This window comes from Phyllobates terribilis, unplaced genomic scaffold, assembly GCF_046119375.1.
Source record: "Phyllobates terribilis strain yellow unplaced genomic scaffold, ASM4611937v1 Scaffold_3__8_contigs__length_932513732, whole genome shotgun sequence".
NCBI classification, from domain to species: domain Eukaryota; kingdom Metazoa; phylum Chordata; class Amphibia; order Anura; family Dendrobatidae; genus Phyllobates; species Phyllobates terribilis.
In genome coordinates, this window is record NW_027362763.1 from 141,767,087 (window position 1) to 141,794,219 (window position 27,133).

The 27,133-nt window shown below is 43.4% G+C and overlaps 1 protein-coding gene across 1 annotated transcript in view; it reads left to right on the plus strand.

Moving 5' to 3' along the window:
- The first annotated feature begins 4,399 nt into the window (after positions 1 to 4,399).
- Positions 4,400 to 27,133, plus strand: part of ADAM17 (ADAM metallopeptidase domain 17) — a 73,431-nt gene continuing 50,697 nt past the window's right edge. The window contains exons 1-6 of the mRNA XM_073674173.1: positions 4,400 to 4,588; positions 7,513 to 7,869; positions 20,063 to 20,195; positions 21,349 to 21,482; positions 21,741 to 21,829; positions 22,424 to 22,586. Of these exons, the coding sequence (XP_073530274.1) occupies positions 7,737 to 7,869; positions 20,063 to 20,195; positions 21,349 to 21,482; positions 21,741 to 21,829; positions 22,424 to 22,586 (652 nt within the window). The 5' untranslated portion in view covers positions 4,400 to 4,588; positions 7,513 to 7,736. The remainder of the gene's footprint in view (positions 4,589 to 7,512; positions 7,870 to 20,062; positions 20,196 to 21,348; positions 21,483 to 21,740; positions 21,830 to 22,423; positions 22,587 to 27,133) is intronic.

A 27,133-nucleotide genomic window follows, 5' to 3' on the forward strand; every position in this document is an offset into this window, starting at 1 on the left:
TTCTTGGAATATGAATTTTGTGCAAAATCAAAAATGCTCTTTCGGATTATTCATTATTGCTTTTTCAACTTTTTTTGTCTAGTTTTTGGTGTTTTTGCCTTTTTTTCAGTTGCCTGTTTTTTTTTTTTCAAAGTCTAAAGTTATACTGTATGTGTTCACCTGTTTTTTTTTTATGTTTGTCATCGTGGGCTAGGCTTGCGGTTTCCAGATGTTTTGGGATGATTCATCAATTGCAGCTTTTGAAAAAGTCACAACATTTTTGCGCAAACCTCTTCTAGTCCCCGCTAGGGGTGATTTTAGTTCAAATTTTGCAACATTTTAGCGGAACATGCATCATTTTGCTCTATAAAAGCGCATAAATGGTAAAATACATAAATTAGCATTTTTTTATTTTGCAAAAAAATTGTGACCCATGAGAGAGATTTTAAAGAATTTGGCACAAAAATGTCAACAAATCCTAATTGACAAAAACAAAATAAAATAAAACTGACTTAAAAAAAAAAAGAAGAAAACACAAAAAAAAAAAGATAAATCGGGCCCATAATTTTTGTCATTTTACATTTTTCATGCCTTTTTAGAGCAAAAAGTTTCATGTTCCCTTAAAATGCAATTTGCTCAAAAAATTCAGGCATACATAAAATCACTCCAGGGGGATTGGAGTATACCTGTGCTAAAATTTTCTGACTTTTTAAAAAAGCTATTGATGAAAACATATGGAAAACAAAAACCACTCACACAATGGCTAACATAAAAAAGCCAAGAGCTAAAAAATACTTTGGGCAAATTATAAACAGGCTAAAAACATTAAAAAATAGACAAAGATTCAATTGATTTTTTTTTTCTATTATTATAGCCCTGGTGGGGTTTTATGTCATACACAGCATGTTTCATGTGTTGTCGCCTCTCTGTTGGAAACATGCATCCATAAAATACTAGTAAGGGCTTGTTCACAATCTTTTGCAAAGAGAATTTTTGAAGTGTCTTTTTTTTTTCAGAAAAAAATAGTTTTAGACTTCGTGCCCACGATGCGTTTTTCATGCGTTTCCACTGCGGAATTTCCGCAGCGGAAACGCATCAAAAACGCTTGGTAATCCGCACCCCATGGTCCCCAATGGCATTCCGCAATGTCAATGCACATGCTGCGGATTTTTCCGCAGCGTTTCTGCAGCGCTCATAAATCCGCAGCATGTTCATTAATTTTGCGGAAGCGCAGCGGAATTGCCGCCATTGACTTGCATTGAGACGCATAAAATCCGTGTCTGTACATTTGTACACGCGGATTATATGCGTTTCAATGTGCGGATGGTACCCAGGTCTGGAGGAGAGAAGACTCTCATCGAGACCTGGGTACCATTGTACCTGTAAAAAAAAGAATAATAATATTCACCTGTCCGGCGGCCCCTGCAGCGCTTATCTTCCAGGACCTGAGATGACATCGCACAGCAGTAGGCCGCACAGCGCCATCTATACACAGCGGAAGGCCGCACGTAGCCATCTATACACAGCGGGAGGCCGCACAGCGCCATCTATACACAGCAGGAGGCCGCACGTAGCCATCTATACACAGCGGGAGGCCGCACAGCGCCATCTATACACAGCAGGAGGCCGCACATAGCCATCTATACACAGCAGAAGGCCGCACGGAGCCATCTATACACAGCAGGAGGCCGCACAGCGCCATCTATACACAGCAGGAGGCCGTACGTAGCCATCTATACACAGCGGGAGGCCGCACGGCGACCCACCCAGAGACAGAGGGAGGCTGCACGCAGTCACGCACACACAAACATATACAGATATATACATACACGCATAAACACATTTGAAACACAAAAATACATATAAACAAACATCACACAATGATATCTGCCTGCACACACACACACACACACACACACACTCACTCACTCTCACACATACACACTCTCTCACACGCACACACTCTCACACACACACTCTGTCACACACACACTCTCTCACACACACACACTCTCACACACAGACACACACACAGACACAGACACACACACACACACACAGACATACACAGACTCACCTTCCCCCGGCTCCGCTCCAGTCCTCTTGCTGCTCCTCTCCGCTGCAGCACTGCAGGCCGGGCGCATGGACGCTGCTACTTCTCCGGCCGGGCCAGCACTGCAGCAGTTAACTTCCCTGTGTTGGCCCGGCCGCGTCACAGCTAGTAGACACGGCCGCGCACAGGGCCGTGTCTCCTAGCAGTGACGCGGCCGGGCCAGCACAGGGAAGTTAACTGCTGCAGTGCTGGCCCGGCCGGAGAAGAAGCAGCGTCCGTGCGCCGCTGCTGGGGGAGGAGGGAGGGTGGAGCCACCCGGCCGGCTCGGGGCACGAAGCCAACCCCCCCCCCAAAAAAAAACAGGCTTAGGCACCGCCCTCCCCGAATTCCGGCGCCCTAGGCACGTGCCTACAAGTGCCTAAGGGCAAATACGGCCCTGCTCAAAGTGACTTCAAATGTGATGTGGTCCCTAAAAAAATGGTTTTGTAAATTTTGTTGGAAAAATTAGAAATTGCTGGTCAACTTTTAACCCTTATAGCTCCATAACAAAAAAAAATTTTGGTTCCAAAATTGTGTTGATGTAAAGTAAACATGTGGGAAATGTTATTTATTAACTATTTTGTGTGACATATCGCTCTGATTTCAGGGCATAACAATTCAAAGTTTGAAACTTGCAAAATTTTAAACATTTTCGACAAATTTCTGTTTATTTTACAAATAAACACAAGTCATATCAAATAAATTTTACCACTATCATGAAGTACAATATGTCACGAAAAAACATTCTCAGAATCAGGGGAATACGTTGAAGCGTTCCAGAGGTATTACCGCACAAAGTGGCAGTGGTCAGAATTGAAAAAATTGGCCCTGTCATTAACGTACAAAGTGGCTCGGTCCTTAAGGGGTTAAAAGTGGTATACATAGCAAACAACGAGTACAATAATTTGAACAAAAACGAGTCGGCAACAGGTACAGGAGGAGAGAGGACCCTGCCCGAGGGCTCACAATCTACAAGGGATGGGTGATGATATAGTAGGTGAGGGTAGAGCTGGTCGTGCAGCAGTATGGTGGAGCGGTGGTTGCTGCAGGTAGTAGGCTTGTCGGAAGAGGTGAGTCTTCAGGTTCCTTTTGAAGGTTTCCACGGTAGGCGAGAGTCTGATATGTTGGGGTAGAGAGTTCCAGAGTAGGGGGGATGCTAATGAGCATTGTCATCACTACCCGGTACCTGTGAATAGCAGTCACTTTACTGCTATTCACAGTTGCCAAATTTGGGGATCGTGGACTACATTGTAGCTTTGTGGGAACAATTTCCTAATAAATCGGTGAATGAGGGACTGACTCTTTTTTTTTATTTCTGCCTTTTTATGTTTTAGAGGTATACTTTTTTGAACTACATCGGATTTTTGGGATTACGGTGGACCTGCATGGAATTTTTTTTAAATTTTCTTCAATAAATTGGTGAATGAGGGAAAGCGTGGGGGAGTCTTTATTCAAATAAAGTTTTTTTTTCTGTGTGTTTTTATTTTTTATTACCGGGTTAGTAATGGGGGTGTCTGATAGCCACCTCTCCATTACTAACCACAGGGCTTGATGGCAGCTGGGATTTTTGACAAATCATAGCTGTCATCAAACCCAACTACCATTACCCCAATTGCCACCGCACCAGGGCAATCGGGAAGAACCAGGCAAAGCGCCAGAATGTTATGCACCATTTCTGGGGGGCTGCAGGCTGGTATTTTTAGGCTGGGAAGGGGCCAATAACCATGGAGCTTCCCTGCCGGATAATATAAGCTCATAGCTGTCTGCTTTACCTTGACTGGTTATCAAAAATAGGAGGGACCCCACATTATTTTTTTAATATTTATTAGGTTAATACATGTACAAAAACTACACTCGCAAGGCATAAATTATATCTGACGGATATCTAGCTATCATCAATCTCTATCTTTGAACATTTTTAACACTTAAACATCTGTAATTTATATTCAGCATGCTATTCCAGTATGTGTCACACAGACCACACAACACCAGTAAAGTTTTGTCCACTAGAGATAAAATCAGGATGTGTGGACGAGGTCAAACAGGGTTTTCGGAGCAGCAACTTAACAAAAATTTTAAGTATTTGAGGAGTTTTAACATTTGGAGAGTTTGTGCTCAGTTTCCCTTCCAAAACCCCTCAAAAAACTGCACAAAATATATGTATTTTTTTCAGGGGAATTTTGCAGCAGATTTACGCCCAAAAACTCCTCAGACAACTGTGTGACCAATTCACATAGCCGCTACGCCTCGCGCATGCGCAATGGCAGCGCAATCAGTCACTGCAGAAACCAGAAGTGCTACAAGAGCTCTTTTACGTAAACTACGTACGCCTATCACGTAGTTTACGCCAGGCTGATCACATGCACCCATGAGCGCAAGGATATCCTGTGGAATAACTAAGAAGTTCCGGCCCAGTGTGTAGGAAGAGACTTGTTGCATTGATTGTGCTTCATTCGTTACCGAGAATTGTGTGTATCCGTGCGCTGCGTCCCCCGCATCCGGATTCACGACGAGCAGGTACGTAACGTATGAGAGTTTTTATTACTACAGCTGTCCTGTGTTATGGCGCTTCTCTATACCGTAGAGCACCCAGTATTATGTGTCTTTCCCTTCGCTTCCTCTTTACTGGAAAAAAAAGCCTGGTTTCCTCCTAATGTTTTGCTTCGGACTTTTTAAGGGGGTAGTAATGGCCGAGCCTATGTCACATGATGCCACTTCTGTGCCAGTCTTGTTTCTTATAGAAGTCAATGGAAGTGTCACATGACTGTGGCTTGTTATGGGGGCGCAGCCATGGAGGGGATGCAGAACCATCAAAATCCATAGAAAGTGCTGATAAAATCCCATGTTAGTGATAGTAATGAGTGTTTCTATTCACTGACAGCAACTTTTTGATATGCAACAGTTAAATTTGTTCCTAAGATAAAGGGGTAGTCCGGCCCCCCACCCGCTACCCGAAGCAAAAGGGAGTGGGGCTGGATTACCCCTTTAATTTTGAGCATGATGGGTGTACAATACCTGCTGTGCCCACCAGGTGGCGCATATCTGTAGACGTGAGTCACTGACCCCACTTTACCACCCAAAACACTTTACCACCCAAAACCAAAGCAAGTGGAGCCGGATGACCCCCTTGAAGGTTTGTTCACACACTACTTTTTTTCCCCACCCGTTTAGTTTTCATGGGTAAAAAAAACAAACTCTGCATTTTACTGCACCAACAAATCAGATTTTTGAAATTATTTTTTTTCCTTGCAGATATGAAGCCGTTTCTTATCTGCAGAATGTAATTTTTTTTTTTTTCATCGGCTTTGCAGAATTTTTCACCTCTTCTAATGAATGGGGAAAAGACGCATCAAAAACACACAATTTATATTGCATTTCTCCTGCTAATACTCTGGTGCCGAAAAATCTGCTGCAAATAGTCAATGTGTGCACATAGCCTTAAAGGGGTTGTCCGGCCTTGCGGAACAAGTCTGTAGGCTGTCTATGTGACTGCAGAGACTTTTGAATCCATACAGTGAGCGCAGTGCACACTGTTGAGATTTCTAATGCCGGGAGCGCAAGTATGCGATTTGCTTAGATGCAGTCATATACCAACTAGACGTGCATGGCCTCGATAAGTGCAAGTGAATTGAGCAAGACTGGACACATCTAGTTGGAATGTGGCCAGGAATATAGAAATGTAATATCTGCGGTCGCATGAATGCACGCTCCTGTCCCTGACACTGAAATCCTGACTATACGATGTGAGGACTCACAAGTCACTACGTGACTGCAATATCAAAAGCCTGAATTTTATCTAAACCTTCTGATTGCCAATCATCTCATCATGTGTATGAGGGTGTCCTTACTCTTCCTCGATGGCAGATGTCTGACTCTGGCTTAACTCCTCTCATTATTGAGGACCTATGTTATGTATGGAGTACTCCGTGGGGACCACCATTCTGCAGGGAAAGCTGGGCCACCTTCATCTGAGGATGGGTGAGTGCCCTAGACCTCTGGTCCATATGCTATGTATGGAGGAGGACTCAGCTGGGCCACCTTCATCTGAGGATGGGTGAGTGCCCTGGACCTCTGGTCCATATGCTATGTATGGAGGACTCAGCTGGGGCAACTTCATTTGAGGATGGGTGAGTGCCCTGGACCTCTGGTCCATATGCTATGTATGGAGGACTCAGCTGGGCCACCTTCATCTGAGGATGGGTGAGTTCCCTGGACCTCTGGTCCATATGCTATGTATGGAGGACTCGGCTGGGGCAACTTCATTTGAGGATGGGTGAGTGCCCTGGACCTCTGGCCCATATGCTATGTATGGAGGACTCAGCTGGGCCACCTTCATCTGAGGATGGATGAGTTCCCTGGACCTCTGGTCCATATGCTATGTATGGAGGACTCAGCTGGGCCACCTTCATCTGAGGATGAGTGAGTGCCCTGGACCTCTGGCCCATATGCTATGTATGGAGGACTCAGCTGGGCCACCTTCATCTGAGGATGAGTGAGTTCCCTGGATCTCTGGTCCATATGCTATGTATGGAGGACTCAGCTGGGCCACCTTCATCTGAGGATGGGTGAGTGCCCCTGACCTCTGGTCCATATGCTATGTACGGAGGACTCAGCTGGGCCACCTTTATCTCAGGATGGGTGAGTGCCCTGGAACTCTGGTCCATATGCTATGTATGGAAGACTCAGCTGGGCCACCTTCATCTGAGGATGAGTGCGTGCCCTGGACCTCTGGCCCATATGCTATGTATGGAGAACTCAGCTGGGCCACCTTCATCTGAGGATGGGTGAGTTCCCTGGATCTCTGGTCCATATGCTATGTATGGAGGACTCAGCTGGGCCACCTTCATCTGAGGATGAGTGAGTTCCCTGGATCTCTGGTCCATATGCTATGTATGGAGGACTCAGCTGGGCCACCTTCATCTGAGGATGGGTGAGTGCCCCTGACCTCTGGTCCATATGCTATGTACGGAGGACTCAGCTGGGCCACCTTTATCTCAGGATGGGTGAGTGCCCTGGAACTCTGGTCCATATGCTATGTATGGAGGACTCAGCTGGGCCACCTTCATCTGAGGATGAGTGCGTGCCCTGGACCTCTGGCCCATATGCTATGTATGGAGAACTCAGCTGGGCCACCTTCATCTGAGGATGGGTGAGTTCCCTGGATCTCTGGTCCATATGCTATGTATGGAGGACTCAGCTGGGCCACCTTCATCTGAGGATGGGTGAGAGCCCTGGACCTCTGGTCCATATGCTATGTATGGAGGACTCAGCTGGGCTCGTCATTGTGCAGGGAAAGCTCGGCATCCTCCGTCTGAGGATGGATGAGCGTCCTGGACCTTTGGTCCATTGCTATATTAACAGCATATCTAAGTGAAACCAATGACTTGTCCTCCGCCATGATATTTCCCTCACCGCCCCTTGTTCTTCTCTTCTCTTTCCAGACCGGTGCGATAACTATGGTTGCCACGTTGGCTTTTTTATCATCATCTTGGAGGTGAAGGAAGCATTATACAGCGCTAAGTATTTCCACTCCGTTACACTTGTCATGTGGATTACTGCCCAGCACATGCGGATGGTGAATGGACCGCGGGGGCAGTGACTGTGTGGAGCTTTCACATTTGGTACACTGAAGCCCAGAAGCAAGGAAAGGAAGCGAGGAAAGAAGATGGAGTCCGTCGGGTCCTACGGTTGCATCAATTTATTTTTACTATTGTCCTTATTGGTCTTCTTATCACCAGAAGTAATAAATGGTGAACGGATACCTACGAGGCATCAGCAGGATAGCTCGGGAAAACATGGTAAGAGCTGCGGGGTAGTGTGTCATGTATAATCTATATGCATGGGCTTTATGTACATCACAGAAAATGTAAGAGTAGGGGCGAAGTCAGATGTCTGTGAAATACGCCCCGTGTATGGACTGGCTGCCGAACTCAACTCAACAGTTTAATAAGTTCGGGACAGGAGACCCGCGGCGGTCCATACATGGATCGTTTTTCACGGATGTCTGTATTCGCCATAAAGAAGGATACCTTATGGGATTATCTATTAGCGGAGAATGCCTGTTGCCAAATCTGGCGATAAACAGGTTGGAATTGCACTAAAATAATGGAGCAAATTTCTGGATAGGAGAAGGAAGTGCTGCTGCTGCACATTGCTATCAATGTATCCAGCCTGGTCCATTCCTAGCTGCTAGAAATTAGGGTTGTGTTTCACCTTCTGAAGGCCACCATCCTACGTGGGGAGGTCTGTAGTCCAGGCAGTGCTCTCTGGGAAGATGATATACAAATTGTCTGTCTCTCTAGTGACTCTTATTGAAGGTAACTTTCTGATAATACAATGTCCATCCCTTTAATGAACTCTGCCACATGACTTTCAGTCTGCAGGCAGCTGTGTCGGGGTTCTTGCTCCTCATCAGTGCAGAGCAGAGTACTGGTTGCCTGGGTGAGAAGCCTATGATGGAGATTTAGGGGGTAGTTTTTAATTTTTATGGAGATGGTGTAAAGAGACTAATTGGCCAGCAAAATATTTGTTTTGTTCTGGAATACTGCCTCCAGGTATGAATAAAATTATTCCTTATCAACAAACAAGTGGAGATTTTGAAAACAGTAACAGGTCCATTTACAGTGCACGATTATCAAGAACTAGGAATGGTAATTTCACCATAACCTTGCCACTTATTCAGGCTGTCGATCACGCGGCGAACAAGCTACATGCTCGTTCATTGAGCTAAATTATCAACCTTCTCGGCAGCACATTGTCCTGTGTAAACAGGATTCGTGCTGCCTAGTACTTTGGCAGCCTATGAGCATTTATTATACAGATTCGAGTCTACAGATCTATTACTGATCATTCAGTTCACATGTAAAGCCGGATCGGCTTGTGTAAACCAGTTATTAAATGACCATCGACCTGCAGGCATGTTACCCTTTTGGCAGTCATTTAACAATGCGCATCGTGCAGTGTAAATGGTCCTTTAGGGATAGAAAGGATATGTTTTTAGGACATTGATTTACTGCTTTAGTTATTTTTCATCTAATTTAGAAAGAAAAAGAAAACTTAGGTTAGAGATTCCCTTTTATTTATTAAAAAAAAAAAAGAAAAAACCCTTGCCCAAATCTAGTCTGTGCTGGTGCACATAAATGGGATTTGCCTTGTACCGAAATTATTTGGCATGAGGTCGACAAAAAAAAAAAAATTGTCCATATAATTTGATTTATATATATATATTTTTTTGGGACTGCGCATCTTTTTTGATGGGTACACACCCATATTCTATTTATGTAAGGTAAAATTTTACATACTGTTTCAGTTCCACACCTACTTGACTTCTGTATTATCATATTTTGGATGGAAGGAATTTTACTTTGTAGTTTATATATCTTTTCAATGGAAATGCTGAATATGAAGGTTCTTCATGGAAGAATTGTCTGGGGAAATGTGATTTTTTTTATTTTTTTTAAGTTTATTACATTTTTTGCTGTTTTGCCACTTTTTTATAATTCTAGACAACCCCTTTGATGTATTAGTTTCAAATTGTAAAACTAAGTCACTCGTTTCACACTTCCTTGGAAATTACAGGATTTCATAGTTTTATCACTTGTGTATTACAACACATCATTTTCCTAATTTCACACTCATTTCCCCAGTAATGAACTGTAGTAAATTCCCCCCCGGCCGCACAGTAATGGTGACTGTGATGTATGTAGAGTAGGGTATTGTTCTGCTCTTTTATATATGTTATATATCTGTACAAGCGGCTCCCAGTTTACATGCGTTACATGGATTGCTGTTCATCTGAAATATTGCCATGTTGTGCCAGTAGTTTGCCAGGGGATTCCAGCAGCGGCATGATTTTGGAAGGACCCTTTTAACTCTGGATCCTCTGTCAGCAAATTTCATCTGTAACCATTGGATAGGTAAAAATTGATGACTGGTCCCGAATCCCCCCAGTGTGAATGGTTGGTTTGGTGGTCGAGCATTGGCGAAGCTGCTCCCTTCACTTTCTTTGGGACATCCGAATTTAGTTGAGCACAGTGTTTGACGATCAGTGAGTGCTGATAACTCTTTAATTCAGTATAAAGTCCTTCTTAAGTTATTATTTTGCAATCCTGATAAGTCAGCAAGAAGATGTTAAGGAGCCTCTGAGGAGCACAAAAACATATATTTAAACATTTTTTATGTGTAACATTAGGGGAAACCTTTTGCTCAAAATCTGATGTGTGATCTAAGTTGAAAATCTTTATTGATCTACAGTACTGACCAAAAGTTTGGACACACCTTCTCATTTAAAGATTTTTCTGTATTTTCATGACTATGAAAATTGTACATTTACACTGAAGGCATCAGAACTATGAATTAACACATGTGGAATTATATACTTAACAAAAAAGTGTGAAACAACTGAAAATATGTCTTATATTCTAGGTTCTTCAAAGTAGCCACCTTTTGCTTTGATGACTGCTTTGCACACTCTTGGCATTCTCTTGATGAGCTTCAAGAGGTAGTCACCGGAAATGGTCTTCCAACAATCTTGAAGGAGTTCCCAGAGATGCACACTTTTTTGTTAAGTATATAATTCCACATGTGTTAATTCATAGTTTTGATGCCTTCAGTGTGATTGTACAATTTTCATAGTCATGAAAATACAGAAAAATCTTTAAATGAGAAGGTGTGTCCAAACTTTTGGTCTGTACTGTACATTGTGTAATTTGTTGAGAACGGTCAATGGAAACACAAATCGCCAACCAAGTGGGGGACTGGATTCCAAATCACCCCCAAAAATCAAAGTAAAAAAATGGAATCTACCTGCGATTTAATTTCATCACGTGACTCAGTATGGCGCCTACGCACCGGCATGCACCTTGATGAGAAGGTGGGTGATGTCCTGAGGGATCTCCTCCCTGTCCTGGATCTTGGGATCAGTGAGCTCCTGGACAGCCTGTGACAGTATTTGGCAGCATCAGATGCACTAATTAATAGTGTCCCAGAGACTTGTAGTCGGATTCAGATTTGGGGACGTGGCATCGATGCCTTCATCATCCAGGAACTGCCTACACGCTCTGGCCACATGAGGCCGGGTATTGTCCTGCTCCATGAGGAACCCACAGCACCAGCAACGATCTGATCATGGTTTTGTGGATTTTATCCTAGTGCCTGTCACATGGAGATTTGCACGACCTTCCAAGGATATGCCTCCTCTGGCCATCACTGACCAGCCGCGAGACTGGCCAAGCAGGATTATGCTGAACGGCGTCTCCAGACTCCTTCACATCTGTCACATGTGCTCAATGTGAACTTGTTCTCATCTAAACAAGCCACCAGTTGTGGATCTGCCATTTCTGTAGTTCCCTAGTAAATGCCAATCCAGCAGCATGGTGCCGGGCAGTGAGCTCATGTCCCTCTACAGGTCGCCGAGTTCTCATGCCTCCATTGTGGAGCCTGTGGTTTAGGCACATACACACCAGTAGCTACTAGAGGTCAATTTGTTGGGTTTTGGCTCCTCTTGTTCATTATTGCACTTAAAAAAAGCAGATACCGGTCCTGCTGCTGGGTGGATGCTCTTCTACAGACCTGTCCGTCTCTCCTGGCACAGTAGTGTTCAAAATAATAGCAGTGTGCTCAAAAACACGAGTTAAGCACAACATTTTTATACTAGTTTTTATTTCCATGCATTGGGAACATTGCACACTGTTTTCTGATTCAAAACATGGAGAAAAATGTATATAATTTTTAACCACTTTACAGAAAATAACAAAAAATGAACATTGGGCTGTTCTAAAAGATAGCAGTGTCTGCATTTGTCTTTACAAACTCACAATATGTACTCTTTTTTTGGGGGGATTTAGCATTCCTGTGAATCACAATCCTAATATTTAGTTATATAACCACAGTTTTTTTTAGAACTTCTTCACATCTACAGCTCTGGCAAAAATGAAGAGACCACTGCAAAATTTTCAGTTTCTCTGATTTTTCTCTTTATAGGTATATTTTTGAGTAAAATGTACATTGTTGTTTTAGTCTATAAACTACTGACAACATGTCTCCGAAATTCAAAGCTAAAAATTTTGTATTTATTTGCAGCAAATGAGAAATCATCAAGATAATAAAGAAACAGTGCTTTCAGACCTCAAATAATGCAAAGAAAACAAGCTCTTATTCACTTAGAAATAGCAATACTCATGTTTTATCTCAGGAAGAGTTCAGAAATCAATATTTGGTGGAATAACCATGATTTTTAATTCCAGCTTTCATGCGTCTTGGCATGCTTTCCACCAGCTTATCACACTGCTTTTGGGTGACCTTATGCCACTCCTGGCACAAAATTGTAAGCAGTTCTTCTTTGTTTGATGGCTTGTGACTATCCATCTTCTTCTTGATTACATTCCAGAGGTTTTCAATGGGGTTCAGGTCTGGAGATTGGGCTGGCCATGACAGGGTCTTGATGTGGTGCTCCTTCATCCACACATTGATTGACCTAGCTGTGTGGCATGGGGCATTGTCCTGCTGGAAAAAACAGTCCTCAGAGTTGGGGAACATTGCCTGAGCAGAAGGAAGCAACTGTTTTTCAAGGATAACCTTGTATACGGCTTGATTCATACGTTACCTTACTCCAGTCCTCTATGGTCCAATCCTTATGGTCTTTGGCAAACTTCAGCCTGGCTTTCCTTTTGTAGGTTACTTAATGTCATCCTGCGGTTGCTGAGTGACATTCGAATAAGATGACGGTCATCCCGGTCAGTGGAGAGTCGCTTTCGCCCTCTGCCGGTCTGTAGCTTTGTTGTCCCCAATGTCTGCTGCTTGACCTTGTTGTAATGGACTGCCATCTTCGAAATTTTAAGGATTGAGTCAACATGACGCTCACTGTATCCCTAGTAAAGCCAGAATTGAGCCCTTCTTTTCCTCACTCAAGACTTTTCAACTCCTTTTGGCATGGTTAAAAGTTATTTTTTTCATTAAAATTACTTTTGGGCTTCTCCTAGCACTTGTTTTGCCATCCAGCTTGTCCTATTGCAAGAGGATTGTGAAGACCACAAGCCGTGTTTTTTATACTTTCCCTCGTTACATAAGATTTGGTTCAGGTGATCACCTAATCAGAAGCACATTAAGTAGAATGAGGTGGACTTTGGTTGGAATTCAACTGACATTGGAATGGAATGGCTGTCAGACATGTAGAGATGGGGATTTTTAGAAAACTGTGCAGTGGTCTCTTAATTTTTGCCAGAGCTGTATCTTGCATAGAGTCAACCAACTTCTGGCATCGGTCAACTGTTATTCCAGCCCAGGATGCTTTGACTACATCCCACAATTTTTTGGCATTTGTTGGCTTTTTCCTTAGACAGAAACGGCATTTTTGATGTCACCCTAGAAGTGTTCTATCGGATTAAGGTCCACGGATTAGACTGGCCACTCCATAACCTCAATTTTGTTGGACTGGAACCAAGATTTTGCTTTTTTAGTGGTGTGTTTAGGGTTGTTGTCTTGTTGAAACATCCATTTCAAGGGCATATCCTCTTCAGCGTAAGGCAACATGACCTCTTCAAGTATTTTAATATATGCAAACTGGTCCATGATCCCTGGTATGCAGTAACTAGGTCCGGCACCATAGTAAGAGAAACATGCCCATATCATGATGCTTGCACCACCATGCTTCACTGTCTTCAGAGTGTACTGTGGCTGGAATGCAGAGTTTGAGGGTCGTCTGACCAACTGCCTGCGGCTCTTGACCCAGAAAGAATAATTTTACTTTCATCAGTCCACAAAATGTTTCTCCATTTCTCTTTAGGCCATTTGAGGTTCTCTTTGGTAAATTGTATCTGCTTCAGTACATGTATTTTTTTAACAATGGGACTTTGCGGGGACTTCTTGCTAAGAGATTAGCTTCACACAGGCATCTTCTAACTGTCACAGTACTCACTGGTAACTTGAAACTGTCTTTGATCATCCTGGAGCTGATTCATTGGCTGAGCCTTTGCCATTCTGGCTATTCTTCGATCCATTCGAATTGTAGTCTTCCATTTTCTTCCACATCTCTCTGGTTTTTCTTTCCGTTTTAAAGCATTGAAGATCATTTTAGCTGAACAGCATATCATTGTCTGCACTTCTTTACAAATTTTGCCCTCTATAATCAACTTTTTAATCAAAGTTCGCTGTTCTTCTGAACAATGTCTCGAACGACAGATATTTCTCAGGCTTTCAAGGAGAAATGCATGTACAACACGTGCTGGCTTCACCCTTAAATAAGGGTCACCTGATTCACACCTGTTTCTTCACAGAATGATTGACCTCACTAATTGAACTGCGCACTGATGTTATTTTGAACAAACCCCCTTTCAATTAATTATTCAAATACACAGACTCAAAAACCTGCAGATCATGAATGCTGAGGCTGTTGGTTTTCTTAAAATCTACTGCACCAACTGGTAAATGGTTTGACATGTGGTAATAGAATTTATACCAAAACCAGTGATAAATCTGGTTAGTCATATTGGACTGCTGTTATTTTGAACCCTACTGTATAATGGCCCATCTCCTCGTATCTACAGTGTGCTCTCAAGCCTGTGCTGAGAGACTCGGCAAACCTTGCAATGGCACGTATGTATGGATGTGCCATCCTGGAGGAGCTGGACTACCAGTTAAACCTAAGTGGACTGCAGGAATCTCCTCATGCTTCAAGTGGTGACAAGGACTCTAGCACAATGCAAAACTAGAGAAGAATCAGCAAGGAAAGGTTAAGGAAGGAGGAATTGTCATTTCCATTCTGGGAGTCTTGCTGTTCCTCTCCTGTGCACATGTTGTCACTAGGCACCAAAGTTGGGGATTGAGACCTGGCACGCTAAGTATGGGGAGAACCCTGCATATAACAATAAGAAAAGGGAAGGGTGCCCTACAAGTGGGGAAAGGGGGAATGGAGACCCCTGAACAGCTCAAACAACAAACCCTGACTCCCCTATGAACCCTATATAGGTTCTGCTCCTTTCGCTGAGCACGAAACCTGGCCCTAGCTGACCCTAAAGCTAGGCCCTATGTAGGGAGGAGGGGTGAGCACTAGTCAGCCCCAATGCAAACTTATACACCCAAGGGAAACAAACAAGGGAATACACTTACCTTAAAGATGACACCGGGAAAAACAGGGCAACAATCCACGAAGGAACTCCAAGAAAATTCTAGCCGACTACTAGAATTCCCGGCCTGAATAGATAAGACACTCTATCACCAGCAACTCTCTGGAGAAACGGAGTATATTTAAGGATATAGCAAGGGTGTGCTAATTAGGAGCAGAAGGTGAGGATCACTTCTGGGTCCTAGAGAGAGAGAGAGTGATCAGGAAGATGTTTGCTAGGCCAAATGCAGCGACCTTCTACAGCTGGGACCTGTATGACTGTCAAACCTCACACACCCGTGACAATACCCCTGAAGTTTCCTTGGCATGGGGTGATACTGTGATGCTTGAGTGTGATGGCACTCACTGCGGCATGTGTCTGAAATGCTGCGCACCATGATGGGTGGAGTGTTGGATACATGCAGCAAGACAGAGCCTGCAAAAACATGGCCGACTTTCCTATGCGTATTTGCTTGCAGAAAATCTGCTGCGTTTTACAGTGCCAGCAAATTGTATGAGATTTTAATCAATCTTATGCACGTCCTGCAAATTATATCTGCAGTGTAAACTGAGAGGAGCTGCGGACTTCAGGTCCTGAACATGTCAGTTTATGCTACCGAGACAGGTGCGAGCTTCACCGGCGAAATGTGCAGCTTGCTTGCACTTTTTTTTTGCAGTAATGTCTGCAGTGATATATGCTGCTGCGGGTATTGCTGTGGGACCTCCACTCCCAGAGGTCTACAGTAAATAGGTACGTGGGAACATAGCCCTACAAGGAATATTCTCCTTTTGTCTCTGCAACTGAAAAACAGCCTTCTATTAATCTGAGCATTGCTTTCTCTACTGACATGGCAGGGGCTTATTGTGAGATTCTTCATTTAATTCCTGCCAGGATATCACTCTGCTCAGAATCAAATACGGCACGAACATAATGAGCCATAAAGTGGATACATTTCTGTAAGTGATAAGATTCCTGATGGCGGTGAAGAGTGGATCTTGATTGAAGACACTGGATTCAGGCGGTGTCCTACATTCACCAATGCAGTTGAAGAGATGCATGCTGTTCATTGCCCAAAATATGCTGGTTATCAGAATAAAGGTATTAGGATACACTTTTAAACAATTGTATTCAGGTTTTTCCTTCAGTCCCCTTACTCCTGGTGTATAAAGTCCTGCCCCATTGCCCCAGTGTATTAAATCCAGCCCCCCGCCATGCCGGCTGCCTTTACTAATGTGTGACACAATGGCCGGTGGTGCAGAGCTCACTGATGCCAGCGCAGTCCTATAATAGGAGCCTTCGGGGTAACATGTCCATCCATGACATTTCTTACTCCTAAATCTTCCCCCGTCACCTGTGAGTGATATTATTGAGAAGTAGAAGGAACTGCAGCAACTCAGCCACGAAGAGGAGACCACGTAACGTTACAGAGCGGGGGGCCGAGTGCTGTAGAGCAGAGGGTAGAAAAGTCACCAACGATCTGCTGGCTCCATAACTGCAATGGGAACTTCATGACATGGATTTCCATGGCCGAGCAGCTGCATGCAGCCTTACATCACCAAGCGCAATGCCGAATGTCGGATGGAATGGTGTAAAGCCGCCATCACAGAACTTTGGACCAGTGGAAAAGCGTTCTGTGCAGTGATGGGTCACACTTCTCTCTCTGGTGTCTGTTGGATGAGTCTGGGTTTGGTGAATTCCAGGAGATCGTTACCTTCCTGATTGCATTGTGTTAAGTTTGGTGGAGGAGGGATAATATTATGAGCTTGTTTTTCGAGGTTTGGCCTGGGAACCCTTGAGTTCCAGTGAAAGGAAATCTTAAAGGGGTTGTACTAGTAGTGGACAACCCCTTTAATGTGTCACGGGTGTGTCAGAGGTGACAGACAGTCGCCCTGCAGTTGGTTGCAGGAGTTCTCTACGTTTGGCATTGCAGACATCTTCTCTTAGAGGTTATCACTTGTACCTAGCGGCTACCTCCCTCTGGCTAATTAACACCCTGCCTGGGTGTATAAATACCTGCTGTGTTTCAGATGAGGTGTCGGCAGTATTCATTACTACCTGTGTAAGCTTTAGCAAGAGCAGTACTTCGTCCTCTCTGGAGCTTGAGGACGTGTGTGCATTTGTCTGGAGTTCGCCTAAAGCTAAGCAATTTCCCCCTGTTTGTCCACCCCTGTTGTCTTTAGTGTTTAGTGGAGATCGACTAGTTCTCATCTCCTCCCTTCCCTAGCCTTAGTTATACGCCAGGGAAGGACAGGGTGAGGCACGCGTGCGGCGATTGGCGAAGAGCCAATACAGGGACGTAAGGGGAGACAGGGTGACGCTAGATCAACCTAGGAGGTCTCCACTCCCCCCCCCCCTCTTCCTAGAGTCTGGGCTCCCTTTCCCTCTTCCCTTTGTGTTGCACTAAGTCTTTCCCACACCTTGCGTGACATAATGCTTTAGCATAACAAAATGTTTTGGACTATTGCAGCTTCCAACTGTGTGGGAACAGTTTGGGGAAGGCCCATTTCAGTTCCCCATGACTGTGCCCAGTGAATAAGGTCCATAAAGGCATGGTGGGGGGAATTTGTTGTAGAAGAACATGACCGGTTGCAAAGAGCCCCAACTTCAGCCCCATCCAGCAACTTTGGGATGAACTAGAACAGAGACTGTGAGCCCGGTCTCTCCTCCAACATCAGGGTCTGACCTCACAAATACTTTTCTGGATGAATGGCCAAAAATTTGCGAAGACTCCTCCAAAATCTTGTAGAAATCCTTCCCAGAAGAGAGAAAGGTGTTTTAGCTACAAAAGGGGGATGAACTCTATATAAATATAGCTATGGATGTAGAACGGTAGGTCATACAAGCTCCTGTAGGTGTAATATGTAGAGGTCCCAGTACTTTTGTCCATATGCTATCTATCTAGCGAAATCTAACATTAGCATTACAAAGCGTGAAAATCTGGGATGCACTGAGGATTTAGTCTTCAGTGCACGTCATTCCAAATTTTTATGCATCATGCGAATGAGATTTGCTGGTTCGCTCCGGTCAGAAAATGATCGCAAATCCAAATCCCCATCCACACTATTTATTCATACAAATCCATAAGGGTGCAGATGATTTAAATCCATTCTCCATTCTGCGCTCCTTTAATGAGGCAACACAAATTTTAAGCAGAGACCACTGCTTTTGTCATGGAGACTCGCAAGTGAGAACTACATGCACTTGGGCTGGAGCTTCAAGCACAGGCTACGTAGCAAAAATTAGGCAGTGAATGCTAAGCACGGATTATGGAGCAAAAAATTAGGCAGTGAACGGCAAGCCCAGATTTCGGAGCAAAAATTAGGCAGTGAACGGCAAGCACAGATTATGGAGCAAAAATTAGGCAGTGAATGGCAAGCACAGATTATGTAGCAAAAATTAGGCAGTGAACGGCAAGCACAGATTACGGAGCAAAAATTAGGCAGTGAACGGCAAGCACAGATTATGGAGCAAAAATTAGGCAGTGAACGGCAAGCACAGATTACGGAGCAAAAATTAGGCAGTGAACGGCAAGCACAGATTACGGAGCAAAAATTAGGCAGTGAACGGCAATCACAGATTACGGAGCAAAAATTAGGTAGTGAACGGCAAGCACAGATTACGGAGCAAAAATTAGGTAGTGAACGGCAAGCACAGATTACGGAGCAAAAATTAGGCAGTGAACGGCAAGCACAGATTACGGAGCAAAAATTACGGTAGTTAATGAGCACCAGTTTTTCCCTTTTTTTTTTTCTATATTACGGCTTTATGTACATTTATGAGATTATTACAAAACATGATCCTTCTAGTAATTCATTTTGTTCTTTTGAGGAACAGCCTTGGCGCTATAGCGGGAATATCACTGGGATGAATGTTCGCTGTATATTGTTGTTGTTCCATTTTTTTCGGGGAGGATTTATTGTTTACCGCATATTGTGGTTAACATGAAGTGCGGGAAATAACGAGGCCGCCGGGAGAGCTAGCGCTCCATATATTTAACAAGCTGAGGGATCGCTTTCTTCCAGGCGTTTCGGTGGTACTAGCGGGAGCCATAATTCTTAGTGCAGGAAACGTAAACCTCTTCCCACTGACAGAAGGCACGAGAGCTCAAGTGGCCGCCTGAAAGGGAATCTTGGCAGACGTTCTGCGGAGGCTGAGGTGATTGATCGGAATCCATATACAGAAGAAGCGCTGGCAAAGCATTAAAGGAGGAATATTCCCCATTTATATATTGTGTTGCCGTCACCAGATTTGGCTCATGAAATTGTTCTTATCCAGGGTGTGAACATCATGTCCTGTAACTCTATACAATAGCTGCATATATGTCCCACTCGAAATGTAGACCGACTAGTGATCACCGCGAGTGCGGGAGCTAACACAAGCGGCTTATATCTCATGGCGGGATCCTGGTGGTGCGTCCATTGGAGCACCCATCCAACTCTGTACCCCACAATGCAATCGAGAGGTGCTCATAGATTGTTATGGGTTCCCCACTATCTTGGTACCCCTGATAAGCCCAACCTCAGAATGTGATTTTTAGGAGACCATGATCTTCAATATGTGCCACAATATTTAAAGTGTGACCATCGTTTTTATTTTTTTTCTCCCTAAATTAATAGTGCATTTGAAAAAAAGAAACTTTTTGTAATGTATCTTATCGGAGAAATCTGCTTCTTTCTCCTTCAGGACTGATGATTCATTCTCAAAATTCTCAATTCATGGGTAAAATCTGTCTTCAGTTAAAACAAACTTTCCCTTTGCTGAGATAGGAGATAACAGTTGGTGCTCATAAAGTTCTATGGAGAACTGTAACTGTTGTTTCAGGAGAACTTGCAGCAGAATGTCTGTGCTTTATAGTCCTCCCCGTTCATATGCAACTTTTTTTTATCCTCAGCAAACCTGGACGCCATGTTGTCAGAGTATGACGTTATCTCATTGTCTGGCATCCAGCAGCACTCCATCCGAAAACGGGATCTGGAGCCGCAGTCTCAGGTGGAGAGAGTGGTGGACTTCACTGCCCTGCACAGGTAATCCACATCAGGCCATGTAATCCCAGGGTGGGTCCAACGTCTGTGCCTGACCCAATAGAATTTGGATCTATAGGAGTGGGGGAGAAACTCTTTGCTACTTCCAGCAAATAGAAATGTATACGAAAGTGGGCGCTTGTTAGATTTTTTTGGCTTCATCGGTTCCATGTTTCCTGGTACTGCAGAGAAGCGGTACGGCACTGTGCTAGGGTGAGGAATTGTGCCCCTTCATTCTTCCAATAAATGGACTTTAAGGTTTGAGACCACTACTGGTCTTAAATTTGCCTTCTGTAAAGGGAGTCTGCCAGCCACAAAGCATGTTTTAAACTAACCGCATAGCCATATAGGGGACCTGGTGCCTATAAAAATCATATATTTTAGTGTGTTAATCTCTCTCTGTTCTCCTGGAAATTATCTTAAATCCAACATGCTCATTAGGGTATTTGGTGCACCCTTGGTGTGGCCAAGCAGCTTGGTGCACTATTCCACCTGTATATGTTGGAGGACAGCGCAAGATTGCCCTGACTTAGTGCTGTTTGCAGAGAAATCTGGGGCAAGCACGTGCACACTGCCCTCTCCTCTGCTGCGGCCGCTTGCTGCACAGCTACACCCTGAAGTGCAGCGGAGCCGTGTCAGAGAGAGGAGAGGAGGGCTGTGTGCATGTGGAACAAGTGCCTTAATTTACATTTTAGATAGGAATTTCATCAGAATGGAGGTAACAGTTAATAAGCTAAAGGTATGTTTACTGCTTAGGCCAAGTTTCCTATATGGTTAGTTTAAAACATCTTGGGCCTGACCGACTCCTGTTATCGGTTTAGTTGCAAAATGTGCGTGAAAATACCATAAATTGTAGTTTAGGTCTTGCACTTTTTGTTCACTGTCCTAAGCCATGCATCCTGCCAAGTCTACTGTTCCATTCGCACGCCACTCCCATCCAAAAACGACCACAGATGGCGGGATATGTGACGAGACTCCTAAAATAAAATACCCTGCGCATGCGCTAGTTCCCCTGATGTCCGTGCGCAACCACAAATTGAATTAATCAGTCATCTTCATACCTGTTTCTTGCCAGTGACATGCAAAGGGTTAGAAAATAACTAAGAAGTTGTTAAGGTTTGTTTTCAAAAGTTCTAAAATATTTTTGTACTTTTAGGCATTTTAAATTGTACCTAACCTCGGAAGCCGATCATCTCTCTGAAAATCTGAAAGCTGTTGTACTGGATGGGAACGGCAAAGGAAAGGAGTATCACGTAAAGCGCTCAGACTTCTTCACTGGACATGTGGTTGGTGAGTGCCACGTCTGCGGCATGTCCGACCTTACTGCAACCACTAAGTGCCTATCAAGGGGGCAAAAAAATTATATCAAATTGAGCAGAGACTACTCGCATGTAGGATATTCCCTTTGTCGTGAGTAGTTTGAAGAATCCTATAGCCTTTTTATGTTTTTCATAATATACGTATTTCTATCCTCATTATTATTGCAATTATTTTGGCCTTCTTGACTGTTTTGTAATTTATTACTGATGTGTGTTTTTTTTTTTTTAGGAGAGCACAATTCAAAGGTCATAGCACACATTGGTGATGGTGATTTTACAGCACGGATCTCAGCAGATGGCGAGGAATTTAACATTGAGGTAGGACTTCCCAATAGTTGCATATGCTAGCTTCCATTGTGTTACTTGTTCTTCTGATGTGACTGCTTTAGTAAACATTACATTTCTGGAACATTGCTGTTTTTTTATTTTAAGTCTCATTGATTTTCTTCTGTTATTCCTCCTGCAAATTTTAAAAAACAGTTGTGGGTGTGTCTGTACAATCTGACATTATCCACACTGATTGGTCAGTATCAGGGACACGCCCCCAGCTGTCAGTTTATTTGTAGGGGGAATAACAGAAGAACAATACAACCCATGCTTTAGACTTGAGACTTGTAAAACACAGACATGAGGACAGACGACAAGTCCTTTTTAATCCCTATTTTCCAATGTATCAAGATCATTTACTAAAATTACATTTAAAATGACTAGCCCTCCCATTCTTTGTGGTTTCCAGGCCATCATGTCTGCAGAACCAAATACGATGCAGAATGATCAAACTTTTTATTTATGGTTGTTAGAAAAATCTAGTTCTACCTAGGCACACTTGTTTCTACCCAGGATATATGGATTTGCAAATACAGTTTTTCAGTTTTCCACGGCTCCTGTTAATTTCAGATCCTTTTCTTTCAGCCGCTGTGGAGGTTTACCAGGAATGCCTCGAAAGATAATCTTTTGGTCTATCGATCCATAGACATCAAAGAAGTGTCCCGTCTCCAGTCCTCCAAAGTGTGTGGTTATGTCAGTCCTGAACAGGATCTCTTTAGAAACCAGGAGTCTAGAGAAACTCACAAAGGTACTGCTTAAAACTCTTTTAAAGAATACCTGTCACCAGGTCAAAAGTGTCCTGTTTTTGGTGTTTTATTCCTGCTGCGTCCCTGAGTATTCTGTTTTTTATTTCTTTTTAATCCGCCATTTGGTTACAGAAATAGAGACCTATTTATTGTATAGCACTTTTTATGGTCTCTATAAGGGGGCGAGGTGCTCACAGGATAATTTTGCACAACAGCCTAAAGACACGCCCCAGAGGATCCGGTCAACCAGTACCCCTTGATAAAAAAACATAAAAAAGCACTAAATCAAAAAGCCCATATTTTGTGAACTGTATGACGGATTTAAGAACAAAAAACGGAATACTATGGGAGCAGTGGGAGTAAAATCAGAGCAAACACTGGCCACTTTTGACCTGGTGACAGGTTCTCTTTAATATGTGAATTTGGATAAATAGACAGCAGGTACAGAGTATCTTTGACCATTGTCCATAACATATATACAAAGCCGGTAGTATGTTCTCAGATCTGGTGGGAAGTCTTTTAAAAGAGATCTGTTGGTGCAAATATTCCTGCCTGTGCAGCTTATTGCGTTAGTAAGGGAATTGTTGCCTGTGTGTGGATTGACAGCTATTTTAGTTTATCCCACAAGCACAGAGGAGGTCATCACTGGGTAGTAAAGCTCTTATCATGGCACAGTGACATAGTGGACCTGTACTTACAGCAGCACACCTTTTTGTCTTTATTGTACAGCATAACTATTGTGAAAGAATAATGTAGACACTCTTGTGTAAGCTCTTTTTATACCTGTGTTAGTTGATGTCATTTCTAGATTATCTGCCTATGATGTCTCTGACTTTGTATAGGGGACAGAGTCTCATCGCCTTGCAAATTCTCTGCTCTGTATACTGTGTAAGGGATGCAGTGATAGATCAGTCACATATAGCTGCTGTACCCTTCCTCCTATGTAATTTATATACTGCAGTCTCAGTGTATCCTATGTGATGTATATACAGCAGTCTCTGGAGACACAGACAGGTGTATATACATCACATAGGAGACAATGAGACTGCTGAATATACATCACATAGGAGACACTGAGACACCTTACATAAGAGACACTGAGACTGCTTTATATACATCACATAGGAAACACTGAGACTACTGTACATACATCACATAGGAGACAGTGTATATGCATCACATTGGAGACACAGACTGTTGTATATGCATCACATTGGAGACACTATGGTATATACAGCAGTCTCAGTGAATGATATGTGGCTTGAATGTATAACCGTCTCGGTGTCTCCTATATGATGTATATACAGTTGCATGTAAAAGTTTGGGCACCCCTGGTCAAAATTACTGTTATTGTGAACAGTTAAGCAAGCTGAAGATGAAATGATCTCTAAAAGGCCTAAAGTTAAAGAAGACATTTTTCCTTTGTATTTTAGACCAAAAAATACATATTTTCATCTTTTACATTTTAAAAATTGCAAAAAGGAAAATGGGCGATGCAAAAGTTTGGTCACCCTGCATGGTTAGTACCTAATAGCGCCCCCTTTTGAAAAGTATCACAGGTTGTAAACGCTATGAGATTCCTGGGTCGTCGTGCATGCACTTCTATTTTCAGGTCTAACCACAGATTTTCAATGATGTTCAGATCAGGGGACTGTTAGGGTCATTGTAAAACCTTCAGCTTGCACCTTTTGAGGTCATCTATTGTGGATTTTGACATGTGTTTAGGATCATTAACCATTTGTAGAAGTCATCCTCTTTTCAACTTCAGCTTTTTTACAGATGGTGTTATATTTGCATCAAGAATTTGGTGAAATTTCATTGAATGCATTCTTCCCTCTACCTGTGAAATGTTCCCAGTGCCATTGGCTGCAACACAACCCCAAAGCATGATCCACCCCCATGCTTAATGGTTGGCGAGATGTTCTTTTCCTGAAATTCTTTGCCTTTTTCTCTCCAAACATACCTTTGATCATTGTGGACCAAGAGTTCTATTTTAAAGAGGTCGTCCACTACTATAGAGAATGCCCCCATCGATTTAAAAGGTGGAAATAAGATTTTTTGTAGTTACCTTGTGTTGTGATTCTTGTCTGTGAGCAGCTCTGTCGCTGACTGCTCATCAGGTATCCTGTAACCCCGGCTGCAGCCGGCTCTGGCATCCGCTGATGTCATGTCAAGTTCCGGCTGGAGCCGGGCGTGACCCAGTGACGCGCTCCCCTTGATTGATGGGCTGTGGGCGGGGTTTCACCGCACGTCACAGCCCACCATTCAGCGCACGCTTTCCTAATGAATGCAGAGGGGTGGGGAATCTTTTTTTTTTTTCTGCCAAGGGCCATTTGGATATTTATACCATCCTTTGGGATACGTGCAAATCACATGCTAACTCCGCCCACAAAGTACATCCCAACGCTGGCACTGGTGTCAAGACGTAATCTTTCATTGTATGCGCCTCAGCGTTCAGTAGTGAATACTGCGTACTACGCGTGCTCACAGAGCAAGAAGAAGTTAATGGGCCGGTGGCCATCCAAATATAACTGCCAGCCCAAGCACTGTGGTCCCTGGGAATCTGCCGAGGGGCCAGAGAAAAGGTATACAGCAGTCTCAGTGTCTCCTATGTGATGTATATACAGAATTCTGTGTCTCCTATGTGATGCTTATGGCAGAGTCTCCATATATGCAGCTCTTACAAGCAGGAGGCAGAGTTGTGTGTCACTGGCTCTCAGGTACATTGATGACTGCACTCAGAGATGTAAGTGTGATTTGGTAGTTTTAGAACGCCTCTGCTAATCATTTTATGGACTCGCCTGTATCGCTATATTGTTTATATATAAAAATATGACTGCAAGAACACCACAGCAACAAAATGTAATACATTGATAGATAGTGCATTTACATGTAGGTTACTGCTCAAAAGAGAGGACTGATAGTACACCAGTCGTCATATATATTACATAAGGGGGGAGTGGGCAAAGACCAAAAGGGACGACACAAATGGTGATATTGTCACATTAAAAATGCTTTATTACACATGCATTGTATAGACAGGACATAATGCAAAAATTGGGATACATATTATAAAAACACTCATAGCGGCCATCAAGGGTGGTGGTACATGGTATTTCATTTGTTATGCCCTACATACGTATAGGGAATAGATGTCAAAAAAGGATTAAAGCAAAATATATCTCATGTATAGATATATAGCACCATATATCAACTAGGCTTATAACATACCTCCCAGAGCGTTCAATACCTGACCACCACGCTGTGGCCGTCCCCAACGCGCGTTTCGGCGCTTAGCCTTTCTCAAGTTGACATCTATTCCCTATACGTATGTAGGGCATAACAAATGAAATACCATGTACCACCACCCTTGATGGCCGCTATGAGTGTTTTTATAATATGTATCCCAATTTTTGTATTATGTCCTGTCTATACAATGCATGTGTAATAAAGCATCTTTAATGTGACAATATCACCATTTGTGTCGTCCCTTTTGGTCTTTGGTCACTCCCCCCCTATTGTTTATATATAGCAGAATTTATCTCTTTAGCTGCATGGAAGGATATGAATAAAAATTGAGAGCCTGTACCTGCGTATCAAGGGAAGGGGTCTAAGAAGCTGCCAGGAGGGATTTCTTAAGTGAAGTCATCCTAGAGTTTACATAGTTTATAAGTTTACATAGTTTATAAGGAAGTAAGAGACTGACTTCCTGTCTACACTTTAGCGCCTGTGCAGGAGTGGTAGTCAGACTGAAGATCACATGACCCAACTTCTTCTCATGAGAATGTGGTGGGATATATCTCTGAACTGGGCTGAAAAAAAAATAAGATACCGCAAGAATATATGCTGCAGTGCTACATTCAGCGACCATTCTGATTTACAGCCGATCTTTCACAAGATGACGCCTTAATTTATGGCGTCTTTAAGATGCCTTGCTAATGGGAAGGCAGGAGGTGTATAGGGCCTGATCACCAGAACATCCAAGAATATACAGATCATTGGTAAGTGAAGCTGGGGGCCTCTAAGTTATCGGAAGGCGAGAGAATCCTCCGCCGGACATAAAAAAAGAATCATATTGGTGGAGAAATCTAATTGTCGTCCTTCTGGTACCATTTATCGTTCTCAAGTGTGGTCATTAAATATAACAAGCGTTTTCTGTCTGTTGTCAGCTGCGGACGACACAGATTTGACTCCAGTTGGCAGCTTTGTAGTCATTGTAAAGTCTCCTCCAGACGTGCACAGGTTTCTTATTGTCTGCCTCCTCGTCGTACAGCGGTAATGATCATCCTCCTAGAAGGTGAAAAGAAAAGGCTTGGAATTATCAGTAAGTGCCGCTCCTCCACCCCCTCCGCCTCGGCTGCCCACACACTGGTAATGAAGAACAGCTCCTGCGTGGGGAGAATCTTGTACCAGAGCCTGGCACAGAGTGGCAGGGGAGCGTCTTCTCTGTGTGCGATCATCTGCAATTACATGCGGCTCTATGGGAGGTGGATATTGTCTGTACATCTGCGGCTCGTAGAGTAAATAGGGGGATAATCTAGGAGCGATA